Source organism: Onychostruthus taczanowskii, unplaced genomic scaffold (genome assembly GCF_017590055.1).
Source record: "Onychostruthus taczanowskii isolate IOZ18803 unplaced genomic scaffold, ASM1759005v1 scaffold32, whole genome shotgun sequence".
Lineage (NCBI taxonomy): Eukaryota > Metazoa > Chordata > Aves > Passeriformes > Passeridae > Onychostruthus > Onychostruthus taczanowskii.
Genome location: NW_024500572.1, coordinates 7,862,284 through 7,874,900, shown reverse-complemented (window position 1 = coordinate 7,874,900; position 12,617 = coordinate 7,862,284). Strand labels below are relative to the sequence as shown.

The 12,617-nt window shown below is 42.9% G+C and overlaps 1 protein-coding gene across 1 annotated transcript in view; it reads right to left on the bottom strand.

Annotated features, from left to right (window-relative positions):
- PPIL2 (peptidylprolyl isomerase like 2) overlaps positions 1-11,708 on the bottom strand; it is a 68,108-nt gene extending 56,400 nt beyond the window's left edge. Inside the window, exons 1-5 of the mRNA XM_041410279.1 lie at positions 11,631-11,708; positions 11,492-11,541; positions 11,060-11,105; positions 10,379-10,441; positions 10,167-10,218 (exon numbers count right to left, since the gene is read on the bottom strand). Coding sequence (XP_041266213.1) covers positions 10,167-10,218; positions 10,379-10,441; positions 11,060-11,105; positions 11,492-11,541; positions 11,631-11,662 — 243 coding nt within the window. The 5' untranslated portion in view covers positions 11,663-11,708. The remainder of the gene's footprint in view (positions 1-10,166; positions 10,219-10,378; positions 10,442-11,059; positions 11,106-11,491; positions 11,542-11,630) is intronic.
- Between the last annotated feature and the right edge of the window lie 909 nt (positions 11,709-12,617).

The following is a 12,617-nucleotide window of genomic DNA, read 5'->3' as shown; positions in this document are numbered from 1 at the left end:
AGACAGCAGGAGTGAATGAATCCTAAAATGAGTTAAAGTACTTGTTTTTATGTATTTTTTATTATTAATAGTGCTTAAGAGAGAACAAATATTGCATACATAGCTCAAGTTCAAAACTATTTTCAACCTGTGTTTCCCTGACACACACCCACCATCCAGTTTCAGCCACGCTCCAGTTAATAAAGCAAGAGGGAAAAAAAGTGTTTATTAAAAACACTTGATCTAATTAAACTCTAAATTCCTAATGACAATGAAAAGGCCACAAGCATCTGCCACTTCCCTTAAGCAGAAATAAGAGCCGCATATTCCCTTCTAAAAATATTTTATGCAGAAATACTGGAAAGCAGACGCATTTCACGGCACGTAGTGCCAGCTGCTCCACAGCAAGGAAGGGCTAAAAAAAAAACAAACGCAAAAACCGTGCGAGCTCTTTTCTCAGCTGACTCCTCTCTCACAGGCACACTTCCACAAAGGCAGCCAAGGCTACTTTTGGCCATGACCTACTTTCCTGCGGCAGCGAGCGGCCCCACCGCCCCGCGCGCTCTCATCTGTCAGCTGACAGCGCTGGCTCCTGCGGGATCCCAAAGGGCAGCATCCTTCACGGATAGCCAGGCAGAGGTGATGACGCCACGGAGGTCAGTGGGGCACTGTGGCAGCTCGCGGACGGAACACGCCGATTGTTTCGAATTAAATCATTCTCTGCCATCGCTGCGTGTCTCAGGCAGATATGACCTACAATCCCCACGCATCAATTAGTTACACTCGCTGAATCTCTTTGGTCTGTGGCTGCACGTTTCTCTTGTTAATAAGGCTCTGACCCTGTTGGATATGCACCAGCCTGAAAAGCAATCAAAAAGGGCTCCGCTGATTCTCTACCCACACACGGGCAGAGTTGGTGACACGCAGCAAAAGCTGTGTTTAGTAAAGACAGACTTTCCCACCCTACCAACAACAACTGAGTAAGTGTTCAAATGTTCAGCACTTGGGGATTGGGCTCCCTGACCAGACACACCGAATGGCCTCTGTCAGGAACACACAATAATCCAGGGAAGCTGGTATTGGGGTTGAGTGGCCAGGTTTTGGTAGTGGGGGGCTACAGGGGTGGCTTCTGTGAGAAGCTGCTGGAAGCTTCCGCTGTGTCCAGCTGGCTCCAGGATGGACATGCTGCTGGCCAAGGCTGGGACAATCAGAAATGGTGGTAAGGCAGCTGGGATAACATATCTAGGAAGGAAATCTCTCCTGGCCCTTATCTCAACCCATGAACCCCCAGTGACATTTTCTCTCCCCTGTTCAGTTGAGGAGGGCAGTGACAGAGGGGCTTTGCCTGGGGTCCAGCCAGGACCAACGCACTACATGGGGAAAAATTACCCCGTCACATCTGAACTGGCTGATAACATGAGGTCAAAATTCATTCAGAGCTGGCATGGCCATTTAATGGTTTTTCATTCCACCAAAACAAGAAGCACAGAGTTACCTCAAGCAGAAGAGAAAGGCAGAACAAATACTAATACTGAAATGCAGTGTTGCCTACCACGTACCAAACTTAGCTTAGCAACAGCAAATGAATCTTGTATTACGTTCCTTGGTTCCTTTCAAGATGAGACCTGTTACATATAAACTTTACATACAACTTCCCATTTTAAGAAGCCCTCTTACAATTTTCCTTGCTATAAAATCTTCCCAAAAAAATGAGGACATGAGTTCAATGAATAGTACTGGAATAACTCCATGTATAACGTTACTTATTTCAGATTTTGCAAATGGATTTAATGACGATAAAAGGCATTGGAAATCCTCAAGCCTACACATTTGGGTTTGCAACTGGAAACAGCAGCACTGTTTTAACAAAATAAGCCATCTATATGTAGTTTAACTCTCCATGAAAAATTTGGGTTCAGCAGCCAAGAGGCCGGAATAGTCTCACAATTCCAGGTATCATTTCTATGTTTAATTCAACAACAAAAATGCTCAATATTTATCACAGCTCTCTACCTAATGCTAAGAAGATACCCTCAATTCACATTCTTGGATGAAGCTGCTGTTTAACTGCAGTCTTCATGTACTGCTGAGCTAGAATGGAAATGGACACAGAAGATCCTTCATTACACACTTCTAAACCACTGTATTTACATATTTAAAAGTTAATCAAACTGACACTATATGGTCACCAAAGCCATGTCCACAGAACCATAAAGATATGCTTGAAAACAGACATGGTTCACAGATACCAGCAATAATACTGCTCTATCAAAGAGCACATTAACAGAAATTACCATGAGAAAAAGACATGTAGCTGCATTGCATGATCAAACCTGCAGTCTTACTGCAGTCAAAAGTCTACCAATCCAGAGATCCACAGCCAAACAGAGCACAGTTCAAGGAAAATAAAGCTTTGCAGAAGAACCAAAAATCTAGTCTCCAATTTTAGTGAAAAACAGGCAAGTAAAGATCTGTGGGAAACCTCATGCTGCATCTCATTTAAGGCTAGAGCACTTCACAGCTGCTAGTTTTTCAAGTGTCACAGTCACAAAATCCCATCCAATGTGCACACTTACACCAAAACACAGAAAAGGAAAAGAAGAGACCATCTGTTCAGTCTGTAAAACCTAGATGTAAATACTTTTTTTGCTGTAAGGGCCATAATGCATTAGAAATAATGGTAGACACCTTTATCTGCCTGTGCCCAGAGGTGGGTTACTGAATCAAACACTGCCCACTGCCACCACAGTCAGCAAGGTGTGAAGGAGGAACAGCAGCTTGGCCAGTGACTCATGACACTGGAGGGTTTTAAATGTCTTTTCTTGATAAAGCACTTGAACAGTAAGTAGAAGCAAATCTCATCTTCTTTGCCCTCACTGTTTCCCAAAGATACAGAGAATTGAAAAATAAATCCCCTTTTTTAGGACAGATAAAGGCTACTAACTCTTAGTAGTGCTGGGTGTACTACTGTAAAACAAACAAACAACTCTGGAAAAGAAAGAATCAGCTATCCATGTTTGTCAGCAGCAAAGGAGAGAGGGAAATTTTCAGAAAACCCAACAAAAGAAGGAGTTATCTGTCAGGATACAACTCAGTGGGATTTTCATCCCCTTGATCACCCCTGTGTTTTATGACCATTTCGTTATGACACGTGACTTCATGGTCATTCCTCAGGGCAGAAACCATGTCCTCATATGTTTCTATCCAGGGGCCTTGAAAATTTATGATCACTAGTCAAATATTAACTCATTCAGACTGTTGACTAAAAGCTAATAATTTCTGAGGCCAATGAGGTAAGACGACACGGCTCAGTTGCCGCATATTGAAGAGTTCATCTCGTTCAAAGTGGATTCTGGGCATTTGAGCAGCAGCCTGTGTCTGCTGCCCCAGACAAAAATGCACCTGGAGAGAGATGCTTAATGACAACAGCTGTAACCACCCGTGTCTGAAAGGAGTCTGCTACTGCCCACAGAAATACAGGCAGCAACATTTAACTGGAAACGACAAAACAAAGAGAAAAGGAAGAACTACTGCTCATCCTGGCTGACTCTAACTTGTACCTGCTTCTGAAATGACCTGGCCTACCAAAAGAAAATGCAACAAAGTCTCATTTTCTCAAAGCACCCTTCCTGTCTCAACACATACATTGAAATGGTTTTTGGTTTTACACTATCATGTGTAATATATCAGATATTATCAAAGTATTTCAGGAAGAGATTAGAAAATATTCCCACCATTGAACCAGGCATTCACACAGCATTTACTGTGTATGATTAAGATTAACTCTGTTCAAAGAAGATATACTAAAATTTAACAGATGTGGAGAAGAACCGTGACCATGTAGGGTATGGAGAACTTAAAGGCATGAAGAACATCTGAGAGGAAAATACAAGTCTCAACAAGAGAATGTCAAGAAAGCATTAAATTCTTCCGTGCAAAACATGCAGCTATAAACACTAACAGAGAGAAGCGCAATTTTGGCACCAATACAAACAAGACTAAGCTGGTCAAACCCAAAATTTACAGAAGATATGTATCAGATGAAAAACCATCAGCAGAAGCTCTCAGCAGCCACAGCAGGCAAAAAGCAAACACTGGTTCAAGACAGAGCACGCAGTTTGCAAAGCAGACTGAGAGAGTCGAAGACCTCAGACAGTCTCCCAGTTTTCTGTTCCTGATCATTTCACTCCTCTTTCGGCAGCACACAAAAACCAAGATGGATTTGTCTGAATCATTTTTCAACAACAAAGCTTCCCTTGGCTTTATTTCTGTAAGCTTTGTTCTCTGTTCTGTAATAAGCTATTGCTCACCCAGAACAAAACTGTATTCCCACCCCACATTGAAACTTTTCTTACAAATAAACAAGGAAAAAACCCTCATTTCAAATATATACGAAAAATATGCTAAGTTAAACAAAAGGGGAAAAAGGGGACAATTGACATTTAAACTTCTGCAATATCTGAAGACCTGACTGAGTTGCATCAGACAAATTAAGAAATATACTTTGAATTTCAAAGCTGAAGATGTGCCGACTTCTTGTGACACGCACGTGAAAGGAGTTCTCTAGAGAAAAATTACAATTCTCATTTATACATCACTCACATTACATCCAAATGAGACCTGAAGTTACCGATCCACCGAAATGATCACTCATTTCCTAAGCCCCGAGGAGGAAACTCAGCAGACTATTTGGATTTCAGGTGCTGTGCTCTGATGTTGAGGAAAAAACAATGTGAGAGGGATATGACTCACTCCTGAATTCTACATAATGAAAATTATCTCAACTGGTCAAACTATTTAGCTCTTAATTAGACAGTTCCAGCACTCTAAATAGGGAAAACTGATGTGAACATAGCCTGCCTGTGGAAGTCTCCACAGCATTTTCCTGCTGGTATTTTGTACCCAGACAAAAGATGAAAATGCTCAAGGTAAGCACAATTTCTTTGGAAACAGTAAGCAAAGAAAACTTCTCAAGACAAAAAGATGAGAAAGCACAAGGAAAATCTGACTCCTGCTTCAATGTGCCATTTTTAGATCAACAGAATTGTGAGGTAACATTACCACCAGGTTACAGAAAGGTCTCAACAAACACTCTGAAAATGCATCCCACTGCACATTATCTATGGCTATTGCATTTTCCTGACAGTGTGCACTGCTACACTGCCCTGAAAGAAGGCACCTTCAAACCACAGGGTTTTGTCTAATGACATCCATTATTTGCTGCTCATTATCTAGAAACACACCTGGAACAACACAATTAAAGCAGCAATCTGCAGTAAATTACCTCACAGACCATATGAACTGAGTTAAAAGCCATTGTCACTGTTGATTTAGCCAGTAAGGGTCACATGAAATTGGAACTTGTCCTCCTCCCAGCTCAGGCCTGAGATTCGTTCCACTTGATTCAGGGTTGGATGAGTTTTGTCTGTGATGTGATCTCAACACCTCTGACTCAGTAACGTGTGAAGCTCATCCAACCCACTTTCAGGAATCCACTCCTGAAACACAGGGACCCTGCACTGATTATGTGACAGCGTTGGAAAGCAATTTGTAGTGAACCATAAAGTCCTGACTGGAACTTAAACTGCAGTTTAACACCTGTTCCTACTTGGTATTTCCCACATTGCTCACACACTACAGTTTCTTTATTCAGAATATTGCAAATGTAGAAAAAATACCTAAAAAATATTTCTCATTATGTTCACTCCCCAGGTGAAGAAACAGTTATCAATGTTTTCTATTTCTATCTCTATGCTTTCAAAACACAAACATGACAAAAACACTTCTCTGTTTAAGGAGTTTCACCTTTGCTCCAATTTCTGCATCCTTTTCAGACAGGATTTCCCTTACTTAGATAGCCAAAGAGTTTTTTAGTGCATAAAAAAAAAAAAAAAAAAAAAAAAAAAAGAAAAAGCATTGTAAGGTTGTTTGGTCACTTTTTAAGTGGAATTAACAAATCAACAGTAAAAGAAGTAATCTTCTTCAGATCCTCTTCATTACCTGGTCAGCAAGTTTCACTGCAAGACCAGTAACTGATTTCTATGGGATCTATGAAACTCACTGAAATCTACTTAACCAAATTGAAAAGAAATCATGACTTCAACAACAAAATGAAGTAACAATACCCATCAGCATTTGGAAGATAAATATATTTAAGGAATGTATTTGAGAATGCTTTTCCAAGTTTTGAAATAACAGATGTAGCTGCAATTTTTTTCTTTCGTGGGTAAGAAGTTACAGGTTTTGAAAGTGCCTGTAATTATTATGGCAAGCATCATCTTACTGACCTTACTTCAAACAAATGATTGAAAAAAAGGGCACTGTTTACATTCCTCATGAGCAGAGCTGGAGGGAGGAGGTGTCCACTGCAGGCTGTCATTGCTGCAGGGCATTGCAGGTACAAGCTCTCTGGTGCTTCCAAAGCCTGGATCAGACAGGCTTACTGCAGGAGCCAGGCACCTGTACTGCCATTATTTGATCATGTTAGTCATAATTTCACCCCAAGTCAGCTTTATTTGGTAAATACAGGATTAAAGAGTGTGGGAGAAAAATAGCAAATATTTATATTGTACACAGAGCAAAGCTCTGTGTCCAGCTCTCTCTTTTTAAAAGGCAGATGTCTCATTGGGAAAAGTCAGGGATTTTTAGCCTTCTGACTCCAAAGCTGGTTCTCATTTTCTATGTCAGTGGCTCTGCCTTCTATTACTTCATCATATGCACCAGACTCCTCTTTATGGTTATCTTCAGAGGCAGACCAAGCAAAAGGCTTTTCTAACCTGTAAATCACCCCAGGAATTAAAGAATTTCCTTCTTAACATAGTGAGGAGCTAAAACCTTGTGACACTTAAGAAAATTTCCTCTCTGGCCTGCTGGTCTGGATCCCAACCTTGCACAAAACAGGGCACAACACAAATTCTGCTCTGCCTCATTCAGACCACAAATGGGACTCTCAGTCTCATAAATCCACCACATGGCAACTTCAGGTCTCCTAACCTGACTCATAGGCCAGGCTAAATTAACTGAACTGAATCAAATTAACTGGCTTTCCACTGTCCAAAAGAGTTAAATTCCCACAGAAAAGGAGGAACCAGGGACAAAGACAGTAGCTACTTCTGAGACAAGGGAACAGAGATATTTGCCCAAGGTTACAGAGCCTTGATAGGGTCTGAAAGTACAGCCACAACAATCTGGCCTGCCCACACACAGTCAGAATGTCACCGAACCAGAGTGGAAAAAATAGGTATTGACATCAGACACATTACAATGAACAGGAGGAAAAATAGCTCAGCCCACAGAGAACATATCCATGCGACAAAGATAACCAATTTTCCTTGAAATTCCTGTCAAAAGGCACGCTGATCTATCATCTGCTCATATTTGAGATTCCAACCAAGCAGACATGCTCTGGCCAATGTCACTCCTTGAAACAGGTATGCTGAGCCCAGCTGGCTGCCTCCTGCGGGCACGCTGGTCAGGCTGTCAGAACGTCACTACATGAAACGTCCTGGCAAGCCTGCAACTCTCTGCAAGCCCAAGAAGCCAAAGTGCTGCTGTCAGTAAAAAGGAATGAGCTAACTATCACTTTCCACTTTATTTTATGCAATTTTAGTGTAAGGATAAGCCAGGGCAGTGTCCTGACAAAGCTGACAGAAAAAGTAAGTGACACAATGCCAACTGACAGACGCTAGTTCAGCTATGAGAAATGTATCGCTTCTTCCAAAATTACAGTGTAGCAGTAAAACAAGCATTTTTTACCACAATGCATTGTTAAAAAGGGAGGGGGTAGGAATAAATCCAAAGTTACTTTCTAGAACAACTCAGGGTAAATTCTAGATAAAGGTCAACAATGATTTGAATTGCAGCATTTCTTGAAAAACAAAGATTAGTCCAATAAGTCAGGATTCAGAAGAATCAGAGAAGTCCCTTGTAGATCAGTTCACAGACATCCAATTAATAAAAGACTAAAAGACACAGTCCTATCCCCTGGAGCACAGTAAAGATAAATATCTTAATGACTGCAAGGCTCTCCAGTTCTCCACTGAGGGGTCCACTTCAGAAATAAGGCAGCTAGACAGAACTAGTGAGTGCCAAGAGTGCACCATTAACCCCCCATTTCCAAGTAGTCTATTGACTTCTCTAAAGCATCTGTCCTGTAGCAAACCACAATTAGAGAAGTATAAGCCACAAAGGGTTTCATTACTATTTTGTACTTCAAGACAAATAAATGCAAAAAATCTCCAGAGCCTCATCACCAACTGTGTGAAGTAAGTCCCTAAGTTAGTGTACATAACATGGCATTGCAGCTCATCTGGCTCAATTCCTTTCTAGATAAACCCAGAGTCCTGGGTTTCACCAAGTCACCAATTCATTACAAAAGGTACTTTCTGGTTTCCATGAACAAACTGCACAGGGAACAGAGGGTGAACACAGAGTGGCAGATTCAACAGAGGACAGAACAGCCCAGAGATGCACAAGCTCAATTCACTGACTTCCTCTGCCACCCACCCAGGACTCCTATCCCATTTCTGCCCAATGTCACCCTACTCTTCCAAAAACCTGAGCAACCCTCCTGGGAAACAAAGTCTAAATTACAATCCTTCTTTCAACCCCACTCTTCAACTTCGAGCTCCACTGAGCTGAATTCAGCTGGGCTGTGTGCTGCTCTGGAGAACAAGTGTTTCCTTTTTCTTCCAACTCATCTGGAACACCTTGGTCCTGTGGAGGAGAGAGCTGTACAGCACCAGCTCACCACAGAACAAGAGGGGGGAAGAAAGGGCTCCCCAGACAGTGATACAGAGCAAAAGGGAGGACACACATTGAGGAGAGCTGGAGGAGCACTGCAGATCCACTCAGAAGCACAAATCTGGTAAACTAACAGGTCTCAAGGCCTGACTTCATTTAAGCATTTATGCTTCACCAAGTACATTATGCACAGTCTCCTTCTCTCTCCATTACACAACACAGACAGGCACGTTACACTTCTTGCTTAGCATTTACTTGATGCAATTTTAAACAACATCATGGCTCACAGTCTGCAATGAGCTGCTCTGAGTGAAAAAAATTGATCTGGTAACACCCCAAAACTCCCAACCAACGCACAGAGCAGCAAAGTGGTGAGAGGCTGGTGAAAACAAAAGAAATAGCTGCAATTTCATTCCTTCTCAACAACACACTGGCTTCATCAAGTGTGAAGAAAGACCTTCAATCACTTCACCATTGCACAAACACACCTGCAGGAAGATATTAAGTCTCAGACGGGCTGTTCATGTTTAGAGTTTGGAATGTTGCATCTGTATTTAGCTTTCCATCGTATCTGTGTGATGGGAAAATCCTTAATCGAAAGCAAGGTATTTCAGAAGGAATCTCAGCCAGAGGCAGCGGCAATCCTCCCCAATCCTGGGCAACGGCTGCCACCCAGTGCCTGGAAAAGTGACTGCACACACTGAAGGAGAGGAAATTTCAGTCGCTCAGGCAACAGTTCCACCTCTATACCCTCATAAACAATGCACTTTAAGACATTACAAAAAAAGATAATTCCAACAGGGAAATATTTCCTGTACTTCATGTTTATTCAGTGTTTTACCATTTCATGCTGCTACAGAAAGTAATCCCTTCATAATTATCATTTATGCAGAAAAAGTGGGGAGAAACCCACAAGGCTTTCTTTCACAGTGAACCATCATGACAGAAGCTTTCTGAAATATACTGTCAGGATAACTCAAAAGATTTTGTAGTGTAAGTTTACCATTCATAACATCTTCTATTAATCTCCTTAATCTGCATGATGCCAAATACACTTTGGGTTAGGAAACATTGGTGCAAGTTTAATCCCAGATGGAGAGGTGTGAGCCCCTTGGCCTGCAGGGACCAGAATTGTGCTTATATGAGTCTTTTCCACCAGTAACCAGTCAGGCTTTCTGGGCAGCACCAGCATTGCCAACAGTTTGTGTTTCCATCTGTACAGATGTTCATTATGCCACAGCTGGAAGGCAGGCAAGATACCCTGAGAGTTTTTATAAATGAACCACTCACCTCTGCCCCATTTACAATCAGATTACAGAAAATAAATAGAGGTCATGCTCTCCTTTCTTCCACACATCTTCATTTTTGTTTCTCTAACACATTAAATAAAAAACTGAGCATAAAGAAAGCAAAAACATGATGTGAATCCACCCATCATTACTTACTTCTCCCGTGATTGGATTGGTTCCATATTTCTTTATCCAAGGTACAATGCTCCTGAAAAGAAAAGGGACAAAGTAATTAATGACAAGCACCATCAGAAACCTCTACTGATGGCCATAACTGTTTTTGCCAAATTACTAAGACTAAATGATGATTACATAGCTGTAACAGTTCAACAACACTAAAATAAAGCTAAGTACAGACAGGAACTTACAGGATGTCAAAGACTGTCCCATCTGGTGTGCAAACTGGGTATTCAAATGGCTGCAGAGACAAACTAGAAAGAAGAGAACACAACCTTGTTAGCAAAACCAGGTGGAAATCATGATGTGACTGGCAATCACACTCAGCACCCCCTGTTAGGGATGCTTCCACAATCCTGCCAGCTCTTAGCTCATAGGTATGGAGGCAACTTCCTGAACTACCCAAGTTACAAGGATTTCTAACCCACTTCTACCAACTCTCTTCCTTCACTCCTGCACTTCAAGCAGTAAAATCTAAACAGAAAAAAAGAGCAGAAATATTTTTCAATCTACCTTAATCTCTATTTTAGCAAGATGAGTGACTGACCAAGTATATTCTGAGCAGGGACAAGCAGATTTGAGCCCTGAGGACACGGATTTGAAAGACTGGGATGTACACAGTAATTGTTCTGCATTATTTCATCACTTGTGTATCCTTTCAGCCATCAGCTCCAACCTCTGCAGACACTGATCACAGGTCATGCAGACTCTGTTTCAGCTCTTATTCAACTTTTTTCTTGCCACACTACTGCCACAGCAGGCATAAGGCAATGAAAGTAACTGCCTCAGAAGAACACGGCTTTAGTTCAGTGTCAACAGCCTGATAAATACATGTGTCATTAAATAATGATAACGTCAATTTGTTGTCTTACCTGCAGTGATCAAATGATAAACGTCTAAAATTGGTTCGTGGAAGGTCTGTTTATGGAAAAAGAAAACCCACACAACAGATTTTAATAAATACATGGTATTCTAGGTAATCAAGAAACATTTGAAAGTTACATATTGCTACATAACCGGCGACAAGTTACTGATGACAAGGACAAATACACTAAAACTTGCAAAACTGTAACTAACATTTCCGAACTGAAGTTACACTGCCGGAAAAAGATCAAAACAGAGCTCTGACAGTCCGCCAGCGCTGAGTTTAAAGGTGAGAATCGAGGCTCAGCTCTGCCCCAGCAACGGGCACAGCCCCGGCCGAGGGCGGGACGCTCACCTGGCCACAAGCGCGGCATTCCCGAGCAGCGCCGCGGGCTCGGGCCGCGGCCGGGGCTCTGAGGGAGCGGCCCGTCCCCCCTTACCTGCTTTCTTGCCGCCGTAGAATTGCGTGTACTCGGCGCACGTGATGTACCTGCGAGACAGGAGGGTCACTGAGGCACGGCACAGACGCGGCCCCGCACGGCCCGGCCCCCCGCGCTCTCCCCCGCGCCCCCCGCTCACATTTTGTCCTTCTGGTGCTGCCGCTTGCCCATGGCGGCGGCTCGGCCTGCCCGGCCCGCGCTGCGCCTCAGGCCCGCCCGCGCCTTCCGCCGGGTGCGCCGGGGAACGGCCGCGGCGCGGAAACACCGGCGGCGGCAGGCGCGTTCCGGGGCCGCGGGAACGGGCCCGGCAGGCCGGGGATGTTCGGCCTCGAGAAGGTTGGTGAGACCTCAGAGAAGCCTTCCGGGGCTTCCGCTTCACTACAACGTGTTTTCTTGCCTGGAATTTAAAATCTTTGTGTTCCTGGTGTGTTGGGCGGTGACAGAACCTCCCAAGAAAAACTGGGTAGAAAAACATACTTGGTGTCTTAATATGGATACAGCTCTTCACAAAAAAGTATTTCAATGTTTCTCCAAAGACTTAAGGACAAAGAATTTACTGTCCCTTAGGACTGGTATGACCAAGGCTGAACAGAGGATGATCACAGCTCTGACGCCTCACCTTCAGCAGGAGGAAACAGCCAGTTGTCCTGGAGCTTTCGCTTATCAAACCTCCAAATCCATTCATGCTTCTTTTTCTTTCCCTGTTAAACCATCACCCTGGCAGCTGCCCACACAGAGCCACTGGAGAGACATCCTTGGAAGCAGACAGCCAGACTCCCCAGAAGATGGTGTTCAGCTTTGAATCCCAGCAGCTGCTCCTTGGCTGCATCCTGAGCACAAGGTGAGCACAACCTGCTCTGCTTGCAGGGCGTTATACTAAATGATTTCTGAGAGTCCATGATTCTAAATTGTTATGGTTCTCCTCTGAGGAACAGAATACTTGTTCCCAGCAGTGTAGTCTAACTGGCAACAGCATATGAATGATTTACAACATTACAACTGCTTATCACACTGGCCACAGCTACTGCTTGTCCTGGCTGAGGGGGAAGGATATTGTTTATTAGATGTTTAGGGGAGAAACTGCCCTTTTACAAGGGTTTAAATACATTTAATTATTCTGATTCTT